The 24,571-nt window shown below is 43.4% G+C and overlaps 1 protein-coding gene across 1 annotated transcript in view; it reads right to left on the bottom strand.

Annotated features, from left to right (window-relative positions):
* The window catches only part of USH2A (Usher syndrome 2A (autosomal recessive, mild)), a gene marked incomplete at its 5' end in the record, with an annotated part of 716,575 nt that overhangs the window by 142,588 nt on the left and 549,416 nt on the right, over positions 1–24,571 (bottom strand). Inside the window, 7 exon segments of the mRNA XM_015424093.1 lie at positions 3,725–3,923; positions 6,064–6,218; positions 7,091–7,288; positions 7,786–7,996; positions 8,273–8,279; positions 8,642–8,726; positions 9,199–9,417. Coding sequence (XP_015279579.1) covers positions 3,725–3,923; positions 6,064–6,218; positions 7,091–7,288; positions 7,786–7,996; positions 8,273–8,279; positions 8,642–8,726; positions 9,199–9,417 — 1,074 coding nt within the window.

The raw sequence follows: 24,571 nt of genomic DNA, 5'->3' as shown, positions 1-24,571 counted from the left end.
AAAGAAAAGGTTTTTTTGTCTAAAGTCTTGTAGCTCCCCTGAACCAACGTGCAAATGTGGCATATTCACTTCAACCCCAGACATATATACGTTTGTGCACAACTTGCAAATTTATCTTGGCATAAGCCTTTCATGTGGAAGGAAAATGGCAGAGAAAGGCAATGGCAAACCACCTGCTTCTCACTTGCCTTGAAAGCCCCCTGTCATAAATCGACTGCACCTTGATGGTACTTCACACACACAAAGAGTGCACTTTGATACATTTGATGAAGTAGGCTGTAGGTCATGAGAGTTTATGCTACGGTAACTTGGTTAGTGTTTTCTACAAGACTCTGTGCTGTTTTTGCACAAAGACAGGGCTATCCCTTGGAAATATTTAGGAAATTATCAAGCCATTTATCTCTCAAACAGGCCTGCCAAGTCCCTGGTGGGGAGAGGGGTGTCAGCATATACAGATAGCTGTCAAGATCACAACAAGTCATGTAGACAGGGTGTTTAGATCAAGACAATCTAGGTTGACAGCTGAGTGATCATATGACTCTAGATTGCATCATATCTGTAGGTGTCACTGTGACTCAGCAATTGTACAGGACTGTACTCTGATTGGTCTAAACTTGTATATATTGTAACCTTGTTAACTCACTGCCTATATGGTTACTGCTGTTCTGTGTAGCACTTTGATGGTTGGAGTCCTGAATTGCTACAAACCGTATATATTCTCTGTAAATAAATTGTATATACTCTGTAAAGACAACAGAGTGCTCTGCTACTTTTCGGCTTCAAACACCGTCAAGGCGATTCCCTGTTTCCAACTCTCATTTCCTATTTTCCCTTTCCCACTGGGGACATGGGATCCCCCATGATCAGCGGTGGGAGAAAAATAAACAAAAAATGGTCTTTGATCCATGTGATGTCATTTCCAGGGAAAACCTGAGAGGGACATCAGTCCTCTCTAGGAATTGATGGAAAGGCTATGGTTTCCCCCAGAAGTCACATCACAATGTAGCCAGTGGCGACCACCTCATCTCCCCACCCCCAATCTTCCAACTGGTTGCCAGGCAACCCTAGTTCCAAATCATTCTCTGTATAATATATGCATAGTATGATGATATATCTCAGTAAATGTGGTCCCTTATTCAATACAATTAGTCCTTCAAACTCTTCCTAATGTTTATTATTCTAAATAATCTAACGTACAAAGAAATATGAAAATTAATTCCAGTTCTAGCACCTACTGCTGAAGAGGGCAGTGTTAGCTTGCTTTTGCTACAACGCCCCTAATTATTTTAGTCTCCCCCCATCCCCCCACTGCATTAGCAAGACCATTTGTAAAGGAGTAGTAACACAAAGTGAAACAATGCCATAACTGTCATCCAAATTGTTCTGTACAGAGTACTGGAAGTGTTCACTAATAAATGATATAAAAAGGTCTTTTATTGACAAGCTGCCATATGCTGTTTGCATTAGAGAATATGAGAAGATGATGGCTGGTGCCCCTCGATCCCAATGGCATTCAACTCCGTGCGATAGGAGAAAATGCTCCAGTTTACTTAAAGCATTGATAACACCTCTAAATAATTAACCGAGGACTTCCTGTCTTCAATTACTTAATGCTTTTTTTAACATCTTGAGAGGATTATAAGCAATTTATGGATTTCACATGACAAGCACATTCACCACTATTCCCACAAAGCATTTATGGGATCATGTTTCCAAAGCTTTGATGTAATTAAAAATAAGCAGCAAGACAATGGTGCAGAGGCAAAGTGCAAGCCTCCTCATCTGCAATTTGTAAGGCCCTTGGATTCAAAGTCTCAGGGAACGCTAATGCTACAGCTTCATTAACGCTCAACTGTTGCTCTGGGAACAGCAGAGGTTTTTTGAAGAAGATGAGAAAATCAAAACACATGGTCCATAAGGGATCAAAATGCTGGGTAGTTCAAACATTAGAGATATGTGAAAAGTACAGTCGTCTTAGCGAACATCATGAATTTAGAGAATAGTAATTATCCACATTGGAAAAACACTAGATTAGCAGTTGGGTGAAAAATCGTCCCTGGCCAGCAAGGGGGAACATTGTTGCATACCAAAATGATGATGATGATGATGATGATGATGATGATGATGATGATGATGATGATAGTAGTAGTAGTAGTAGTAGTAGTAGTAATAATAATGATGATGATGATGATGATGATGATGATGATGATACTTGAGGTTACATTGGCTTTGGCATTGCAAAAAAACCCAATTAAATTATGAGCTCTGCTTTGGTCCTAGTGCTGGCAACCAGACATCGCAACAAATACAAGAGAGGCTTCATGCTCCATTTGCAAATTCCCAGAGGCACCTAGCTGGCCACTGTTTGAAATGGAATGCAGGACCAGCTAAATCTTTGGTCTGATCTTGCATGTTTTTCTTATGGAGTTTTGCTGCTTGCTTAAAATCGAATAATACATTTCTTTGCTGATTTGACATTGCAATGTCAGTAGAAGTTTATAGTGACTGCCATAACAACAACAACAACAAAAGCATAGGGCTGCCATAGGAGGAAAGGCAAATGTTCACCAATCCAAGTATTTGTGGTATGAGAAAGCTGATACTATTGGTCTTTTAGACCAACTTTTTTAGGGTTTTCCAGACATTTTGGTTTCATCACCAGCAAAAAGGATTTCAAAAATTATCAATGTCCTTCTAATCGGAGGCATAACCCAATCAAAAATGTGCACTCACCAAGGTGACTGCCAAGTTCCTGAGTCCAACGCTGAAGACAGAAATTTCCCTGATTTCTTTTTCTTATGAACACATAAGGAAAGCTATAAGCATGGAAACCTCTGCTAGTGGCTGAAATCCTCATATTGACTTAAATGCAGAGAGGATGGCTGGAATTGTGTGCCCAGCTATTTCTATTCGTGTATACATGAAGTCATCAATGAAATGGAAAGGCGGGGAGGGGAACCTGATGGCAACATCAAACCTTGTTTTCACATCTGAATTTGGCATGACAGGTGGCATGATGAATTATCTCTTTGTGGTGTCTTAAGTAGGACATTGAAAGAAAAAAAGGAAGAAAAGTTGAGATCTCCATTGGGATTATCTGATCCCCCCTAATAATATTCTGAGAGGGGACAAAGACCAGTGCTTTGGACCCATCCTTAAAAGTACAGTACCATGACTATGTTACCATCATGAGCATCTGGCCCTGGGAAGAGAGACCGACAGTGTCACGTGGAACTGACAGCATTGATTGGGTGTACCATCTTTGAGACATCATCTTAATGGAAGATCATTCTGGAACATCTAGAGCACTTATTATATTGTAATATTGTAGTAATGATTTTATATGGTTTTAACATGTTTTATGTGTTGGCTTATGCCTATTTGTGAGCCGCCCTGAGCCCGCGTTTGCGGGGAGGGCGGGCTATAAACTGAATTTATAAATAAATAAATTAAAAAACCCAGATCCTGTCAACTCCATTTGATCATGCCAAAACATATTGACCTCACCCCATAAAGCCCCTTGCATGAATCCACCCTGTGGCACACGGCCAAAATATAAACGCTCCTGGCAGTCACCTCCCATTCTGAATCTTTTGATGTGAAAGTTGATGGGATTTCTTTCCAGGTAAGAATTCCCAGGATTGCAGCCTTAATAAAGGCTACATAGGCATATTAACTAAACTTAGGTGAGGGCATTTGTTTTGAAAGGCTTCTCCATTCTTACCTGATACAGTATGCTGCATCCTGCCTGCAGTGTCTGTGTGTATAAGGCCTCTGCCAGTTTGACTGATCTGGTATTCTCGGATGATACCGTTTGGTTTTCTTGGTGCCATCCAACTCAAATGCAATGCCGTTGTGTTCAAAGCTGTAACTGTTGGAGGCTGAACACTCTCTGGGACTCCTTGGACAGTGACTGCAACTACCTGAACACACATGAATTAGACAGCAATTTATTGTAATAGTACACGAGATACCTTGATCAATGAGAATGTCACTTCGAGTTTAAAATGTTGTTGTTTGCTCTGGCATATCATTACCACTGCCCTGTAGAACTAGTTACTTTTCTCCCCTTGGTTTATTTTTTCCCCTGTCGTGAAATCTGACCTTGAATATGTTACGTATGAGTCTAGGTGTACAATTTATCAAAGCAGATTCACAACATTTTGTCTTCAGTGCATAGCACTACGCTAAAGGAAAATCTGGATGGCAGGTTGTCTTGCCAGAGAATGCTTGATAACCCACCTCCATATGGTTCATCAGTGTCTTTGCATTTTAACAGCCTGATTTGATATGGTTTTATCATCAGTAAACACTGGCATAAACTTTGAAAGCCATTGCTACCTTTACCCTTAGTTAGGAGTGCCATCATAAAGGACTGCAGTCTCTCGCTTGGTTCCAGGCCCTTATGCAGTTCTCTGGCTGGCAGTGGGCTGCTTGTACATCAGCTGCTGCTGCTGGTTACCAGGAATAGTAATGTTATGGCACTTCCCCCCCCCCCCCCCAAGGGCCTGATTCTTGAAGTCCTGTAGATAGAGCCAAAGAGCTCACCGATCACAGCTGAGTAATCAGAGTATGTGTGTCTCACCAATACTAGAGACAGACAGCCCACTGTGCTGATCTGAAAACAAGGTTTCTTGATTTTTCTTCCTTCCTTTGTACATCACAAGTTAACTGTTTCACACTTTAAAGTGATAAAACACAGAGAAGCTCCAAGTTCAGTGTCAATTGCCATAGGAAGAATTACTTGGACCTAAAATTCAAGGGTTTGGGGAGAGGGTTTGTGTGTGTGAGAGAGGATTCGGTGCTGGTTTGTTTCTTGCAGCTCCTGGTGCATGGTTTGTCTTCTGTCCCCAACTCTCTTGGTATGCCACCCACTATCCCAGCTTAGGTAAAGTTAAAGGTTCCCTTGCTCGAAAGCTCGTCGAGTCCGACTCTAGGGTTGCGGTGCTCATCTCCGTTTCAAAGCCGAAGAGCCAGTGCTGTCCATAGACGTTTCCGTGGTCATGTGGCCGGCATGACTAAACACCAAGGCGCACGGAACGCTGTTACCTTCCCATCGAAGTGGTACCTATTTATCTACTTGCAATTTCTTGCTTTCAAACTGCTAAGTTGGCAGGAGCTGGAACTAGAGACGTGAGCTCACTCCGTCACGTGGCACCCGGGTCTCGAACTGCTGAACTACTGACCTTCCACAGCCTGCAGTTCAGCGTCTTAACCACTTGAGCCACCCAGCTTACATACTGTTAATTATTTTCTGTACCACCTCTCCAAGAAACCTGCCTGAGCCACCTTACAAATATAAAACATAATAAAACATAAAACACCAAAAAAAATAACAACTGAAACTCAGCATTAAAGACCCAGTCCAGAGCATAAAACACTGAGCAGCTTGAATTCTCAGGCTAAAAGCAGTTTGTAAAAATATTAATAGATCAGACCCATTAATCAAAAGCTTGTTTTAAAAGAATCTTTTGGCCTGGTTCCTAAATGAGAGTAGCACAAGTGTGAGGTGAATCGCAAAGGGAAGGACATTCCACAGGCAAGGTGCTACCACTGAAAAGGACCTGTCGGTGGTTGCTACCTCATCTCTGAAGGTGTTGGCACAGAAAGTAGGGCTTTTGAGGAAGATCTTAGCTGGTGATCTGGACAGTACAGTTAGTAGCAATCCCTTAATTACCCTGGCCTCAAGACCTTTAGAGTATTAAAGGTACTAATAAGCAGTCTGAATTATGTATGGAAACAAGTGGACAGCTAATGCTGATCTTTCAGCACAGGGGTGATAGATCCTTACATTATGATCCTGACAGTAGCATGGCTGCCACATTAAGAGTCAGCTAGAGTTTCTGGGCAATTTTCAAATGCATATCTGAAACGTCTGCTTAAACTCCTTCACATATAAATACATGGACATACATACAAACATCCCAACAACAAAATCTAATATGCAAGCAGAATTAAAATTAGTAACCTTCAGTTGGATTTTCCAAAGGATCCTGTTCCAAAGACATTTCTCCCCTACCGCTGCCAGAAAAGACTCACCCATATAGTAAAGAATTTACCTACCTTGCTACTGTCAGCACAACCAGCAACAGAGCATGCACGTAACTGATATGAATACTCCTGATATGGTTGAATACCATCGGTGTCTGTGAAGCTCAGTTCCTTTCCTCTGTAACGCTCGATCCCATTTCGGAGAATCATGTAGTGAATTATGATACCTTGTCATAAAAAGACCAAAAAAACACACCTTTGGATTAAAAATACCAGGAATTCACATGCCAAATTAATAGAACCTGAAAGAGAAGGTGGCATGGTATACCCCATCTCGTCAGACCTCAAGACCTAGGTAGGGTCAGGAAACTACCAAGGAAGACTCTGCAAAGGAAGGCAATGGCAAACCACCTCTTGTTCTGACTTGCCTTGAAAGACCCTTGCTGGGGTCACCTTAAGTTGGTTGTGACTTGATGGTGCTTATGTCCGTACAATCGATCCTGCAAGAGATATAGCCTTAACAGAAACCCACTACAAAGAATAGAAATACTGAAATAGGAGAAAGGGAAGCCAAAACAAGTGGGTCCAGTGAGAAAATAGGGATGTTTCCCACATTCTACTCATCTGAATTTCTCTCTGGATTTCTGAATTTTGTATAGAGTTACATACATGTGAAGTGTGCTGCATCTTTCACATTTTATTCTACTTCACATACCAATGTCCATGTACAGAGGGATAAAACACTGCAAAAGCCATTTGGATGTGATTGTATTTATTTATTGTATTTTCTACACTCTGGAATAAAAGCATGCCTCTGACTATGTTTAGGAACATCCAGACTTTTAGGATGACAGGCCTACATGTGTCTCGTAAGCCCTCTGTGCCACCAGTGCTTCCTTCCCCTTTCCTTTTGCAAGGTTCAGTTACCTTGGAAATAGGGGAGGAAAAAATGGGACAGGTTTTCCAAAGTTTGGCTTTCTAAACTTCTCCAAGAATTCTCCAGGAAACCAAAATAATTATAAGGCAAAGCAGCGGGGAGCTCATCTATCATCAATACCAGCTGAACATCCCATTATGTAATATCATCTTATCAAACTACCATTTGGTTGAAGAGGTTCTTTCCAGTTGAGAAATATCATGTCTTCTCGATTGTCCACTTTGGCCCACTGGGGTGGACTTACACCTTCAGGCACATCTTGTTTAGTAGTAGCACTGCCAATTTCACTGAAACATTTTCCATGTTTGTTCGATGCAGCTACACGGTATTCATATTTAATATAAGGTTGCAGATTTAGATCTAGGAAGAGAAAAATTGACAACAATATTATGAACAATTTCCAATGTACATTAAAAGTCATCTTTCAACAAGTTAAAATGAGCCTTCTAAGGAAACTAACCAAGATCACATAATGATTGAGGTGCACACATGTAATCCAGAGTTTAAATAAAGGTTATTTCTGCTTCAAGAAAACCACATGTTGGACTGTAATTAGCTGACCACTTTGAATATTTATTTACTGAAGAAATATCAACGAACAGAGAGCTGTTCAGAAGTTATATTAGAGAAGAGTGGGATCATCAACATGCTGGCCCCAGGCCCCCGCACCTTGGCAGATTTGACATCATTTTTTAACAGAGTCTCTCTGGGCACAGGGTGAGAACAGCGGGTGCAATCGCATATTCAACTTTCCCTGAGGTAACTTCTGAACAGCCCTGAAAATGTTGTACTTCACTAAGATTTCTAGTTAGCAATTAACAATTAATTGTGTAATTCTCCGTATCATATTCTTTTACCTGTGAATGAATATTGAGCTGGACCTCCAGTATAGACTTTCTCCTCCACAGTTGGGCATATACCTTCATTCCTTCTCTTGTCTGTATCATTCCAGGAGCTCTTTATCCAAGCACATATACGGGCATGTGGGTCAAAGTCACACCGCCCACAGTATGCTGTTGCTTCCATGGATACTGGGCACAGGAAAGTAGCTTTACATTCTTCCTTCATCTGTGACAATGGTCCCCAAATGTTTTAGTCACTGTACCACTTTTAAAATAGTGAAATCTAATATGGACACCCAACTGTCTCCATTTATTACACACATGCTAGTGTATCAGACCTCCACTAGCTCTTATGCTAACTCAACATACTCCTATTTTGCCTTATTTCTACTGAGGTCTCTGGGTCCATGTGATTCCCCTCCCCCATACATTCCCTACATAATCTTCTTCCACCATTCTTTTTTTTTCATCATTGAAGCTACTTCCACTTTCTCCTCCTCACATTGGGCCTAGAGAGAAGACATGGAAAGTTCATGCAGTCCGTTACAATTGCATTTCTATTCCCATTGAACTGGTGTTTTTTCCAGCACAGCTAACTCAAGGTGCTCTAATAATGAATGGGAAATGTCATAATTGTATTATTATAGAAGTTTTTATACCAGTGTTTTTATACCGATGCCAAGCCATGCAGTGTAATTAACAGTGCTTCATGCAGTGATAACATTAAGGACTCCTCCAAGTTATGTCAGAATTATACTAAGTAGAAATTAGGTTTTGGTTGGTCTGAGCAAGCTTTGCATCACTGAGGCTTTGTCAGTCATTGCTCACCAGTCACCGCTAACTGACTCACTACAGAACAGTAGTGTCTCACCTGACATTAGGTATGCTGATACTCAGCAAAGTCTTACCCACAGCTTGGCAGAACCCTCCCACTTCATCCCAAACATTCACTATAGCTGTGAGAGATCAGATAAAACTGATTTTTTTTATTTGGAAGCCTTTCAAATGACCTCATATGTGATGACCCTAAAACAAAAAACAGTGCTCCATAAAAGCAAATAGAATTGTGGCCTGCAATACGATAACATTCAAGAATCTCGGACATACCACCAGCAGGAATTGAACTGGTCACACAACTGAAGGTAGTTCTACCAGCCCGTATCTGGCATGCTAACTTTTAGCCGTTATACTAATCTGAAGTGCTGAGCAACACTTCACAAGAAGCGGCTAATCATTATTAATTCCTTTAGAATTCACTGCAATAACATCAATCATGGCAAACTCATTCCGTATTAATATGGATGTAATGTGAAAATGAATAATGCACACAGGAGTTTTTATATTCCTATTTTACAAAAATAGTTATGAACAATGTATTTCTCTTTCCATTGTCAAATCAGAACCACCAAGAGGTTTTCTATCAATTACCTTCCTCATCTGCTGAAATCCTGTCAGAGCAAACATATTTCAAAGGATTATATCCAAGTCCATTACAACATTCCTCGCTCTTTGGAATAAGTTCAGTCTCACAGCATTTTAATGGCACTGGGTCATTCCTTTTAATGTGGGCTTTAGACTCACCACTGGAAGCTGAGCAGCATATGGTACTTGACATATTCACATATTCATGCCCACAACAGAACATCCCTGCGACAATAAAACATTATATATGAATGCAAAAGGAGAGAAAGAGGGGGGAAATACGGAGAATGCTATAAAATGCAGCATAAAAATGTCAGGACGAAGCAGCTACTGGTACTGGAAAAAGATATCTAAAGTGGTATTTAATTCTGAATTTAAGATGATTAAACTGATAGGCCTTTGTTCAAGGGGACTAATTCAAGAAGGGATCTGGCCCCTGCTCCTGTGTCTACTGCAGTAAGAAGTAGCCATTAAACTCAACTGATGCACCACACTGCAAGCATTTCAGCACACGTGTGCAAGGATAAAGAACTGTGTGGATTTTAGCGCCCAAAGCTTGGAAAATAGCATTGCTACACCCGTACAAAAAGCAGGAAAATGGGCTTTATTCCTTAACACTACTAACAGCACCATCCTCAGCAGCGTTTCCAGCTTCCGCATCCATTGAAATCAAGTTCCAATCTATGCTAGGCACTGTACAGAGCAGAAGAGTCATACAAATGGCTACTTAGTGGGCTAACAATACATGTCTAGACAGTGATAGTGACAGAGGCAAGATTAATAGTGAGTAGTAGAAATGAGGCCGTGAAGAAGCAGGTGGTAGGGAGAAAGTTTTTTTTTAAAAAAAACAACAACAGCAACTACTCTGAAATTGGGAAAACCTTGTTAGGGAAAAAAACCCAGAATGGTATCAGGAAGAGAATATCCTGCGTCAACAAAACTGTTCTCGCTCCAAAGTAGACAGAAGCCAAAAGGTATGAACAGGGATTGTGCCAAGCAGCCGTCTGGCTTCCTGCTGCAGCACAGGCGTCTTGGCACAATGCCATCTGGCTTCCCTGGGGCAGCTGTGGAGTCAATTCACAACTCCCCTAGGGGGAAGGTACCATCTGGAACCACCCTAACAGGCACAGCCTAATATTTGTTGCTCCAGCGTGTGCATTTCTAGAATCATGCATAGCAAAATATATAGGAATGCTTTATCACAAAATAGGTTGTAGTGTTAACACAGCTGTGTTGCTAGCATTAATGTCACAGGCAGATGTGGCAGTGCAAGGATTCCAAGGGTAGCAAATGAAATGGAAGCTATAATCCAAGTTGTTTCTGTTTAGTGTACTGTTGACTTCCTTTGAATCAGCGGCTTTAATTTATTCATGGTTATTGTCTAATAACATTGCAAGAGGCAACTTAGCTGTTGAAGACCAAAAGACATTGAAGCTGCACAACGAAACACACCTCTCTGTCCTGCAAGCCATCCCCCTCTTCTGCCTGCAAATGAACAAGCATAAAGAAGCAGGTGTGCAGGAACAGACTGCCTTGGGAGGTGGTGGATGCTCCTTCGCTGGATGTGTTCAAGAGGAGGCTGGACGACCATCTTTTGGGTATGTTGTAGGGCTATCTTTCGGCTATGCTCCTGCAGAGTGCAGGGGGTTGATGACCTGCAAGGTCCCTTCCAACTCTAACATTCTATGATTCTATGATACTCCCCTTCCTGTAATGATAGTTCTCCAACATAGTAGACCATTGGGCTGCAAAGCCCAAGTTGGAAAATTCCTGGAGATTTTGTGGCTGGAACCTGCAAAGGGAAGGGTTTGAGGAGGGGAAGGGGCTCAACAAGGTATAAGGCCACAGAGTCCACCTTCCAAAGTGGTTATTTTGTCTGGGGGAACTGATTGCTGTTGTCTGGAGACCTTTTGTCATTCTGGAAGATTTCCAGGCCCCACCTGGAGGTTGACAAGCCTAGTAGACTATCCACAGTCATTCTGCTTCTTAGACTAGGAGGAAGCTTCTGAGCCACAGAAGAATGGGAGCTTTCCACAGAGTGCAAGGAACAAAGAGGGATGCAGCATGGTGATCTGCAATGGGAAGGGACAAGCAGAAGAAATTCACTTGAATGGGCAGTAGCACTCTTTCATTTGCTGAAGAGGAAGCCTGGGTTCAACCACAGGCATACCACTGCATACAAAGGAAATATCTATGAGGGGGGCAATTCCATTCTCTGAGTCTGTTTGTCAGTTGCTGCTTTATACAAAATTCATTGTACTTGGCTTTGCACTGACATAGATACCCCGAGGCTAGATTATTTATTTATTTATTTATTTATTTATACTTTAGATTTCTATACCGCTCCAAACCCCGAAGGGTCTCTGAGCGGTTTACACAGTTCCAAATTATCCCTAACTAAGGCCACATGTGTTACAAGGGTCGGGGCTACCTACCGGCACCCAGGTGGCAGGGCTCGCTGTTCTCGGCTTGTTCCCGGGCGGTCTTTTTCGGGCGTCGGTGTTCCTATGTTCCTGGCATCTCTGGTGTCTGGTGAGGTCTTTTCGGTCCGGCGGCTTTCTTTCTAGGCGGGCTCCTCTAGTGCGTGGTACATGTCGACTTACAGCCCAGCTAACATCCGATCCGGCTCCGCTGCGCCTGCACACATCACCACGTCCTCCTATGGCTCCGCCTCCGTCACTCTGCTGCCTCGCTCCGTCGATCCGATGCCTTGCCATTCCACCATCGCCGCCATTTTTTGCTGCTGCCGCCTTGATGCTCCTGCCGCACACCCCCATATGGGGGAGGGTGCCCCCTGCCACCTAAGGGCAGGTACCCATTAATCTACTCGCAATATCTTTTTTACTTGCTTTCGAACCGCTGGGTGGGCGGGATGGGTGGCAGCCTAAGAAATAGCATCTCTATCTTGGCACCAAATTTATGGAATTCCCTCCCCTGGGATATCCATCAGTCCCCCTATGTAATTGTCTTCTGCCAGATCTGTTATTCCCTCACTGACCCTCCTTTCTGTGTATGTCTTTTAATGGTGAATGTGGTCTGTTTAATCTGTTGCTTTTATACTATGTATTTTAAAAGCTTGTTTCAATGTTTTTGATTGTTTGCTCTAACCCTAAACTGGGTGGAAACATGGCATAAAAAACCAGGGGTCGAAGGTTGTGACGATCACTGATTGCGGTAATGTCCGGGTGTGGGATTCCGGTGCTCCTGGGGAGGGGAAAGTATAGTGGTGGGACCAGGCAGGGAGTCAAGGGAAGGGGGCTGAGAAATACGATAGCTTGGCCACCTTCCAGCCTGCGTCCCATCCCGAGGGATGTTAGCAGTAGGGCTAAGACTATTAACCCCACTCCGACATTGGCATTGTTTAACGCCAGGTCTATAAATAATAAGACCATGGTCCTTAGGGACTTGATGCAAGAGCAGAATGTAGACCTGGCATGCGTGACCGAGACTTGGGTGCAGGAGGGGGAGACTGTAGCTCTTTCCCAACTTGCCCCCCCGGGTTTCAGTCCTTCACGAATCACGGACTAGGGGGTGAGGAGTAGTAGTAGCTCTATTCATCCAGGAGGCTTACTCCTTCAGGGCATTGAGTGTGCCGGCTTGGTGTGGGAAGCCGGGGAGAGTTTGGCGATTTGGCTGGTGTACCAACTGTTTAATGCACCAGCCAATAGCCTGTCATCCCTGATGGAGGACGTATCAGGCTGGGCATTGGAACACCCTAGACTGATAGTCCTGGGTGATTTCAATGTCCATGTTGATGACACGGCCTTTACTCAGGCAATAGATCTGGTGTCGTCTATGGTGGCACTAGGACTCTCCCAATATGTAACAACCCCCACTCACCGGGCTGGCCACACGCTCAATTTGATTTTTGTGGCGGGGGTAACAGTGGATTGGGTTACCACTTCGGTAGTTCCATGGTTGTACCACCATGCCCTGAGGGCCCACCTGAATGTTTCACCCCAACCCTGTTTAGGCAGCGAGCATATTTTAGATCACCTACGGAGCCAGATGGACCCAGTGTGGTTCCAGAGGGCTCTGCGGGACCCGATGCCCCCTAGTGGCTCACTGGCACAGCTGACTCTCTGCAGCCATCGGCAAGATCGCTGGCACCCTCTGCACCCTCACTCTAGGCTTGCTCCTTGGTTTACCCAGAAGTTGCGGCTTATGAAATGAGAGCTCAGACGGCTAAAGAGATGGTGGCATCGCGCTCGAGATGAAGCTACAAGAGCATCCTATAGGACATTTATGAGATCCTATGAGATGGCAGTCAAAGCTGCAAAGAGGGAATTCTTCACAGCTATGATTGCATCCACGAGCTTACACCCAGCCCAATTATTTAGAACAATTCAGTCTATAACTGTTCTGCCACAGGGCAGACCAAGTGCTAGGGAACTGGATATAGGCTGTGAGGCATTTGCGAGCTATTTCATGGATAAAGTCTTGTCGCTCAGCTGCAACCTCCCCACCACATTTGAAACAGTGAGTGAACTTGAGGCTCCATGCACATCTTCGATTTCAGTCTTGGATCATTTCAGCCTGCTCAACCTAGAGGAAGTCAACAGATTGCTCCTGACTATGTCCAACCATGTTCAACCTTGATCCATGCCCTTCCTGGCTTATTAAAGCTGGCCACGATGGGTTTCAAGGGAAATTATCAAGTCCCTCTCAGAGGGGCTGTTCCTGGGGGCACTCAAGGAAGCAATGGACCCGCCATCTCTTTAAAAAACCATCCCTGGACCTGGCTGAATTGGCTAACTACTGGCCGGTTTCCAACTTGCCCTATTTGGGTAAGTTAATTGAGAGGGCAGTGGCGTTACAGTTGCAGGGCTTCATGGATGACACTTCTATGCTAGATCCTTTCCAGTCTGGCTTTTGCCTGGGACACAGGATGGAGACAGCACTGGTTGCCCTCACAGATGACCTCTGCAGGCATCTGGATCAGGGCGGATCAGCAGTACTGCTGTTGTTAGAGCTGTCGGCAGCATTCGACATGGTCGACCATCAGTTACTAACTCACCGCCGTGCCGACATGGGAATTCAGGGGCTTGCCCTGCAGTGTCTTGCTTCCTTTCTCCAAGGTTGGGGACAAAGGGTGGCACTAGGGGAACAGCAGTCCAAGAGGCACCCACTAGAGTGTGGAGTGCCTCAAGGGGCAGTGCTTTCCTCAATGTTATTTAACATCTTTATGCACCCCCTTGCCCAGATTGCCTGGAGGCATGGGCTGGGGTGTCACCAGTATGCTGATGACACCTAGCTTTATCTGATGTTGGGCATACAGTTCGACTCCAAACCGGAAGATCTGGACCGGGCATTACAAGCCGCGGCTGGTTGGCTCAGAATGAGCTAGCTGAAATTGAATCCAGTGAAGACAGAGGTCCTGTGCCTGGGTTGGAGCGGTCCATGGGCAGTGTTCCCTCTACACTGAGTTAGTGTGAGCTAGCTCACAGTTTTTTGGCTGCAGAGTAAACTAATTTATGCAGGAGCCAAATCACTGGCTCACAACTTTAATGCCAGTAGCTCACAAAGTAGAATTTTTGCTCACTAGACTCCACAGCTTAGAGGGAGCATTGGTAGGGATCCCACTCCCGACCTTCAATGGGGCACCGTTGGTGCCAGTGCCAGAATTTAGGAGTTTGGGAGTGCTTCTGGATACCTCCTTAACAATGGAGGCCCAGGTAGCAGCCATTGCCAGGTTGGTCTTTTACCACCTTTGGCTGATTCCCTTCCTTGACGGTAATGACATGGCCACAGTGATCCATGTGATGGTCACCTCGAGACTAGACTACTGTAACACTCTCCACTTGGGACTGCCCTTGTCGCAAATTCAGAAGCTGCAGCTAATGCAGAATGCCATGGCCAGGCTTCTGATGGGGATCCCTAGATGGGAGCACATTCAGCCTGTGCTGAAGGCACTGCACTGGCTGCCAATACCATACCAAATTCGCTTCAAGGTGCTGGTACTTACCTTTAAAGCTCTATATGGCCAGGGTCCGACATACCTACAGGACTGCCTTTCCCCATATATACCCCAGAGAGCACTTCAGTCGGGGTCACAAAACCGATTGACCGTCCCGGGCCCCAAGGACGCCAGGCTTACCACCACCAGGGCCAGGGCCTTCTCAGTGGTGGCTCCGTACTGGTGGAATGAGCTCCCGGAAGAGATCAGGGCCCTGCGGGATCTTTTACAGTTCCGCAGGGCCTGTAAGATGGAGCTCTTCCACCAGGCCTTCAATTGAGGAGCTGCCACTATTATTACTATCAGTAATCTCTATTACAGAGTTTGGCCCTGGCCTGTGCTGCTGCTTGAATCTTGATACTTAGAAGATCACAGAGCAGAATGATTGTTGACTGCTATCGCACTTATTTGTAAACCATCTTAAACAATGGAGGAATATCACCAGCACCTTATAATTTTTAATGTATAATTGAACAGTTTTTAGTAGATTTTATGTGGATTTTATTGTTATTTATGCATTGTTACTGTGAGCCGCCCTGAGCCTTCCTAGTGGGGAGGGCGGGATACAGATCTAATAAATAAACAAAAATAGGTGATGGCTGAAATGTCCTAAGGATACTGTTCAAGCAAAGTTTCTCAGGCCAGCCCACCTGCCTTGTCTCCACCATGTTTTCCTAGGACAGATTTCTGTGCCACCAAATTACCTTTGTGTAATCTAACAGTTATTGTGGTCAATCTAGCAGCATAGCCCTGTGCTGTAATATCTTCGGTTCTCTTATAATACCAGGACACATGACAGAACATAAGCGTGCCAAGCTACCGCAGTCATTTCAACCCATCCTTCTACTGGTTGGTGCCATGCTTCATAGGATAGGACTAAAATGTGGTAAGTAGTTATTCAAGGTTTAAATTAAAGAATATGGTTACTTTACTTAAAAAATAATAATTCAAAATTCACCCAAATTGATAGCTTGGAGACATTTTTGACAGGCAAAGTAAAATTTTGATAATGAACTGCTTTTATACTGGGGGGGGGGGGAAGAAACCCATATTCTCTGCCTCTGAGAACCTCATCTTTGTTTAACTGAATTAAATTTTTCAGCCAAGATTTCACTCACATAACAAGAAGTGACTCCCTTTCTAGTTTCTTTGGTAAACCATTACTTCTTTAATTATTATCAACCTTGTTCCAGCGTGATAAATTGCTAATTACTTAATACCCTAATCAGCGTTCATTCTTTGCACAGATAAACTGTGACAGCGCCATTAATTTAAATAGTAATTTCACTTAATGGCCAGAACGGCACACCAGATTTTTATGCAGCATTTTCTGAAGACTGCATCCATCACTGCAATATTCTGACATAAAGATGTCTGACGTGCACTAACTCACTTAGGGAGAGCAGATGTTGCTGAGCAGAGTTTGGTAGTAATTCCCATAGTGCATCACTTCAGCATGAATGAGCTGCAAATGCAGAAATAGACATTCCTCTGAAACCACACTACATGGCCTTCGACCTCTGCTTAATTTATCACATGTCGCACTTGACTCTTGAACCCTGACACAGAGAATGTACAGTTTAAAACATGCCCACAGTGGGGCAGAGGGAGAAAGAGAAAATAGGTCCATATATTATTGATGAATTGATTGCCTTTCAAAAAAACCACCTCAGTCCACTGCTTAAAATGGAGAATTGCCCTCACAAAAATTGCTGATTTTAACCAAAGACACAGCCACAAAATATGAACTTGCAACAAGTGGCAATATATAACAGGAACCTGATGTAGTACCATAAAGGGAAAAAATGAAAAATGGGCAACAGTGCTGTTCATCCTACCAATTCACAAACGTGGCTAGATATTAACTAGTCTAGCAAAATGGTGAAATGATTAGCATTGAAGAAGAAAATTAAGATTAAAAGGCTTAAAGTTTCATAACAAAATCAGAGAATCCATGCATATCACAAATTACTTTTTCAACACTTTCCTTCAACCAGAACTTTCTACTTGGTCATTGTAACTTAATGTTGCATCTTGATGTCAAAAGAAGAGACGGGAAGGGAGACATTTAGGCAGGCAAAGAGTAACAAACTGGAGAAAATTTCTAGAAATTCCTAAGCCCTTCAGTTGTATGTGACCTTAAAGTAAGATCTATGGGTCCCCTTAATCGGAAGGCTGCTTCAAGCAAAACCTTTTTCTAAGTAGATGTTTACAAACAAGTATATAGGGAAAATATGTACAGCATTATATGTGAAGAGACTGCAGATCTATGATAGAAGTACTCCCACATGTCATCTGACAGCCTGAGTCCACCTACAGGGTGTGTGTGTTTTTACTAATTCAATATTTGTCTCACTTCCTCAGCATTGTACTTGAAGTTAACCCAAGTCATGCAGAACAAAACCCTTTAGCAGTTCTCATACCACTCCTCCAGGGTGCTCACAGAGCTTCAGTACTTATTGTGTTTCACAGGAACCAGCATCACACGGAGCTTAATGGGTCTTCAATGAGCAGCTGATCATGCACCGAGAAGTTGAGACTCGAAAGATCACCATGGAAAAAGGGCAGCCTTGGTGTATCATTCCACCCACAGCTTGAAGCCAGCTCCTCTTGAAATTCAGACTCCTACCAAATCCTGTATCGTGTCTTGGAGGACATTTCAGATCTGAACCTGATTCATCATCCCCAGCATCAGCAGCCACTAGGATGCCAGAAAACATTTCTGAAAGTGAACAATCCCATGACCATTCTCTCACCTGACCACTGCAGTCAGGATTTGAGGAGGCTTAATAATGCTCACTGGACTGTGCTTTATTAGTTAAGTAGGACTTAATTTTTCTGGTGAAGACAAAGTCAGAGACCTCATCTCAGAAATGGACATTGTCATGCAGATTGGTTATGTCTATTGAACACGCACCACTGCAAACCATTTACTATACAGATATGCAGCAATCTTCTTCCATGTATCCGGGGGTGGGGTTTCTGGGGATAATCACAGTGCATGGGATAAATACAATTGGTAAAACCATGTCAGAGTGGAATCAGCCTTCAGTCAGAATTTCCCAACTCTTGTATGTGTAGTGAAAAAGGACACACATGATTTCTCCCTTCTCTCAAAGTAGGGCTCACCTGGAAAATGTCAGCCTTGAACAAAACAGTGAAAGTGTCATGTGGACATCAGTGTGCCTGTCAGCATAATTTTGGATAATTTTATTAACATGTTTGATATGAGTAAATTATTAAGTTGCTGATTCAACCCGTTCCTTGTGCAAGTGTAGGTTTCCTTGTGCAAAAGCAGGCTCAATGCCAAGGGATTGAACAGCATACATGGGGAAAAAAAGGTAAGACTTACTCACTGGGGGACTGGATCGTCCCTGGAAAGAGTATGCAAGTATATTATTACTGTTCTAAATTTTACTAAGTGTTAGTTTGCTGGGTGAAAACAAGCACAGACTTCTTTGGTTGTGAAATTTCACGATGATTAGGGGAGACAATTTATTTCAGAAAATTAAAGTTATTTATTAGTATAAAAACAAAATAGCACAATGAAGATTAAGACAATAGTACCAAAATTCACCTTCCAGATAAATGCATCGATTTGTTTTTTGTTTGTGTTCAAGTGGGATAATAAAAAAGAATATACACTGTGATGCTTGAATCTATGTTTTAGTGATTTTAGTGTTCTATAGACAGAAAATGCATTACCTTTTTAAATATTTTGAAAGAGATTTCATGGTGATTAAAAAGCGAAACCTTTTAAAAAGTTACGTTGCTTGTGCATGTATGTATGCGAGAAAAATACTTAAGAATACATCTATCTATATATAGAGTGAAATGAAGAGCATGACTTTCATCCCAAGGTACTTGTATTACACTCCTACACAACTCATCTGTCCAGAGAGAGTAGTAAAAACATAAACGCTACCCCAGCAGTTCTCTTCCAACAGCATCTGTTAATTCACTCCATTTATAAAATACATATTGACAAAGACAACTGAACTGGGACCAGGGAGATTTGATTTGGTGTGAGAAAGTCAATTCAATGTGATTTTGTTAAAGGGCTCCTGCAGGCAAATAAAAAGAGTTTAAGTAATAAAGTACATAAAGAGATGTTTTATGAGCCAACCCTGTTTTGTGGCAGCCACACAATATTCTGCCATACAAAAGAACCTGGCTCAGGAGAAGGGGGTAGGAGTAACGTGATACTACTGCATTGCTGTCTACTGATACACTGAAAGCTGCACATGAGGAACAAAACAGAGGCTCTAGTAGAGCTGGTCAACTGTTGGATCTTAAGGGGAAAGTGGTGGAAATCTGACATTATCTGTGCTATGGCAAATATCTGACTTAGGGGCTGTGCATACAGATTTGACTGTGGGATTGGGATAAGGACACACACAGCACTGAACTGTGTACATGGTTCTTCATTCAGCTAGGGATACGAGCACAGAAGCAGGAATACAATCCATACAAAGATTAGGGTATTGTGTAGTGGGTTGACCGCATGGCAAGGCCGCTGCAGCTCCCATAACATCCTGCACGCTTCACTGCCACACAACAAAGACAAACGGCCGACTGCCCAACTATCTACATACCTGGGGACCACCCCCCAGGTCCCCTTGGTGGGTTCAAACCTCCTGCCACGGTCCCATTGGTCCCCCCAGTGGAGAGACCAGGAGCCTAGTTCCATTGTCCTTCCAGAGTCAAGCTCTGGGGTGTTCGCTGGCCCCTTGTGGCGGTCAGCGGACACAACATAGGGTAACAGCATGACGACTGAATGTATAGACAAAAGGCCTCTTTGTACCTCCTGCAAGCGTGTACTAAACACCTGAAGGGAGGAGAGCAGGATCACCATGGTGGCTTGAGTCCACAATGAATTCAGCTGAAGCTGTGTATGGTATGCAGTAAGACAAACACTGCACAAGTGGCCACCCACAGTCAAGCTAAGGCTCTCTTCCAACTCTCCATAGACATTTTTTAAAATATATCCTGTCTTCCGCTGAGGTAAGAGAGGCCTGGACCCCATACTCCTAGAAACATATTAAAGAGGGCAGCTTCATATGAGAAGTCTGCAACAAATGTGTCATGCTAAAAAGCATGTGAATATTGGCACTCATTTCAACTTCATCTCCCATGTACCTTGCAATGACTACTCAAAATGAGTGTCTGAATTAATCTTCACTGTCCTGATATGCATCGATCTATCTAGGTGACACTGCAATGGGCAAAAAGGAACTAAAGACGAAACTATAACACCTCTGTCTCTGAAAACATGGAAGGAACTTGTGAAACAATTTCTTTAAAAAGAGCAACTGCTATTGTCATAGAACCTTTCCCCCCCCAAGCTCAATAAATGAATTCTGTGTAGAACTAAGACACGTTTTCTTTTTATTCCTGTTCTTTAAATAATTCAAATACTAGTCTTTCTATTTAAATAATAAATTATCTGTTCATCTTAATGTACTTTCCAAGGAGACATCATTGCTGCTCATATTGCCTATACAGAAGCAGAGGAACACACAGAAGTATAACAATTTGCCCCAAACTGGCCAGGAAGTCAATAACGATATCTAAACAAGGTACCTGGTAAGTAAATCCTATTTAAATAATATTTAAACACCTAATTTACAAGATAGTGACTGATTATCACAGCTAGTAAAAAATTATGTAACTTTAAGGTGTAGTCAAGTCCACAAGCTCTGTCCAGCTCTCCCGTTTATTTAGATAGGAGGCATTTGAGCTCATGATAACCCTCAGAGCTCACCTGCGTAGGGCTCTCAGCTCTGGCTTGGGGAATTCTTGGAGATCTGGGGGTGGGGTCAGGGGAAGGTGGAAACTCAGCCGAGTGTCACGTCCTGTAAAGTCATGTTCAGGTTGAAGGTCAGTTCCTCCAACTCCTCCCCTTCCTCCCACCAAAATTCAATTTTAAATATTAAATTTCCTGCCTCATACCACTTCCCCCCACATTCTTCTCTTGCCTTACATCACTTGTAGGCTTCTATATGCCAGTGCTCTCTACGTCACGCTAACCCTTTGACTCTGCTGTCATATTCCATTAAGCTAAACAAAAAATCAAAATCATCTCCAGGTATTTTCCTCAGTGTTTTTTTTTAATTAAAATTTTTTATTGTATATTCAGAATATTAACATAAACAACAATTCCTGAAAAATACATTTCAGAACATTTCAGAGTAAATAATTCGTAAGTATCTGCTTTTTAGAGTAAATTTACACTAAGCATGGTAGAGAATAATTGAAACATTGTACATTAAAAACATTAATACAAGTATATAGCTTTAGAATACTATACAATCAAGAGTAACAGTTACAAGTGATTATGTAGAGATTCTTTGTTACTGTTCTACTTGAAAAGTTTTAAACGACCTTGTTACATGAAAACCAGTTGCGACTGAGCAATGTTTTGTGATATGGGTTTTCAGAACCATTTTAAGTGTTAAGGGGGAAAAAATCCATGGAAAGAAGACAACTAACAGCAGTATACCATAGGAGAAGCAGAAGTCCTAGAGTAGTAGTAGTAGTAATAGTAGTAGTAGTAGTAGTAGTAGTAGTAATAATAATAATAATAATAATAATAACAACAACAACAACAACTCAACAATTGTATGGCAGTGTGTGTAGAATAGCCAGGAGATCCTAAGATTGTCTGGCAGCCAGAAGTTCTAGCTCTTTGGCATTATGCGCCACTAGGTGGCAAGCTAGATTTATTTTTAAGGCAAGAGATATTTCAGAGATGGTTTGCAATTGTCTGCCTCTGCATCATGACCCTGGTATTCCTTGGAGGTCACCCTTCCAACTACTAGCCAAGGCTGACCCTGCTTAGCTTCCAAGATCTGATGGGATCAGGCTAGCCTGGGCTAGCCTGGGCTATCCGCTCAGGGCCCTGTGTGTTATGACCCTTGTATTCCTTGGAGGTCGCCCTTCCAAATACTAGCCAAGGCCGACCCTACTTAGCTTTTGAGATCTGACAGGATCAGGCTGGCCTGGGCTATCCAGGTCAGGGCAGTCCTAGAGTATCCAACTTCTGTAATTACTTTTCCTCCTAGGTTCTATGGCAGGGGTCCCCAATGGGGCACCCATGGGCACTGTGGCATTCACTGACACCTGGTGCCTCCAAATGTTTTTAGAAAATGGGTGGGGCCAAGTGAACCCCTGCTTTTTGCTCCCCATGAACCTCCATAAGTATACAGAAGCCATGATGATGAAAACAGGATTGCACTTACCAAGAACGATTGTTTAAAGAGGGGTCTTTTGTGCAGGCACACATCCCTCCTTCCTGCTCCACTGTGAACTCTCTGGAATCTTAGTTTCTTAGGGTCCCTGGAACCTTAGTTCCTTGGTTGCTCCCCTCCTCCCACTTACATCATGGTTTCGATGGGGAAGCACCAAGGAGAGGAGAGGCATTTGTAGTCTTCTAGAAAGCTCTGGAAATCTTTTTCATGGCTGGCCAGTTTATGTGCATTGTACAATATGTGCATACACAGAAAACCACTCAATGAACAACAGTTTCAGGTAGGTTCAACTCTGTTTTCTCTTTGGCTACTACAAAACAAAAGGATTTTGTTCCTATTTCTCCTATTATGTTGTATATCAAAAAGTTAATATTAAAATGCCTGAGGTGTACTATGAAATGTAACTGGAATTCTGTAAAATAGGTATCCAATTCCCAGCACCCCCCCCCCCGAGGATACAAGACAATTGTATGGGTTCAACTAGTTTTATTTTTTAAAATGGGGGAGACCCCTGCTTTCTCCCTTTAAAAAGCCCCCCCTTCTCCTCACCATGAAAGCCACCAAAACAGCTAAGTGGCAGGAGCAGGTTGCTCCTGGCCAATGAGCTGTTTAGATTGGAAATAGCTAAGCCATGGGGACAGACTGTTCCCATGGCTCAGCTGTTTAAAGGGGCTTTCTTGGGCAGCCAGTCCCTGGGGCTCACTGCCCATAAAAGCCCCAGACCGATTTCCCACGGCTGCTGCTCTGCACTCGGTCCTCTCTTTGCCCCGATGGTACATGTCAATTTCCCACTCAAAGGCGCCCAGCTGCATTTTGACCCGCAGCTTCGTAATTCTCAAAAAACAGGATGTAATTCCAGTACATGGCTCCTAACTTGAAATCAGTGCAAGGTATGGAGCAAATAGTTAGGGAAAAAATCACCAAAGAATGTACGGAGGGCAGAGTCCTTTCCCCCCAGTTAGCAATTTGAGGGTTTCCCCATTGGGAGTTGTGCTGAAGAAGGCACCTGGAGAATATCACCTCATTTCACCACTTGTCTTACCCACGTGGGGAGTCAGTGAATGACGCAATACCTAAGGAGTTGTGTTCTGTCAAGTACACCTCCTTTGATCAGGCCCTGCGGGTGGTGCGCAGCTGTGGACAGGGAGTGGAATTGGCAAAATGTGACATTAAGTCAGCCTTCTGCCTCCTTCCTGTCCACCCAGCCTACGTCGAGCTCCTGGGATTTGCTTTTGATGGCAAATTCTACATGGATTCTACATCCCTTCCAATGGGATGTTCAGTATCCTGTGCTGCTTTTGAGAGGTTCAGTTCCTTTTTGGAATGGGCCTTGTGGTACAGGACAGGTCTCAGCAGTACTGCCCATTACCTTGATGATTTTTTATTGGCAGGAAAGAGGGGGACGGGTCAATGTGCCTTTTTGCTGTCCAGTTTCATCAATCTGGCAAGGGAGCTGGGAGTTCCTCTTGCTCAGGAGAAAACCAAAAGCCCATCCCCTATTTTGACTTTCCTGGGAATAGAAATTGACACGGTGGGGCAGTTCTGCAGATTGCGTGTGGATAAATTAACTGCGCTGCAGACATTAATAGACACAGCTAGGGAAAAGAACAAAATAACCTTGCTGGAGTTGCAGCAGTTGGTTAGTCACCTCAACTTTGCATGCAAAGTTGTGGCACCTGGCAGGGCTTTTTTAAGGAGACTTTGTGCCTCTATGAGGGGTCTACATCTCACCCATCATAGGACTAGGGTTACCAGGGGGATACGGGACAACCTCCTTGTATGGAAGCAATTCTGGGGTTCATACAATGGGGTTTCCTTTTGGCAGGAAGACCTCCTGGTCGAGGTGGAGCTGCAAGTTGCATCTGATGCTGCATGTTCCTCAGGCTATGGAGTATATTTCTGGGGGCACTGGTGTGCTGGGGACTGGCCTGAGGAATGGTTTCAGGCAGGATGGGTTAAAGACCTCACCTTCCTGGAATTTTTTCCGATTGTCGCAGCAGTGTGGATTTGATCATGGGAGTTTGCCAACCACACCGTCCACTTCTGGTGCAACAACATGTCCACAGTACACGTAATCAACTCCTTGACGTCCAAGTCCCCCAGGGTCATAGCTCTGGTCAGAGCCTTCACTCTGCAGTGTTTACACAATAATATAATGTTCAAGGCTAGGCAT

Source organism: Gekko japonicus, unplaced genomic scaffold (assembly GCF_001447785.1).
Source record: "Gekko japonicus isolate JY-2015 unplaced genomic scaffold, Gekko_japonicus_V1.1 scaffold810, whole genome shotgun sequence".
Lineage (NCBI taxonomy): Eukaryota > Metazoa > Chordata > Lepidosauria > Squamata > Gekkonidae > Gekko > Gekko japonicus.
This window is presented reverse-complemented; position numbering and strand designations above follow the sequence as displayed.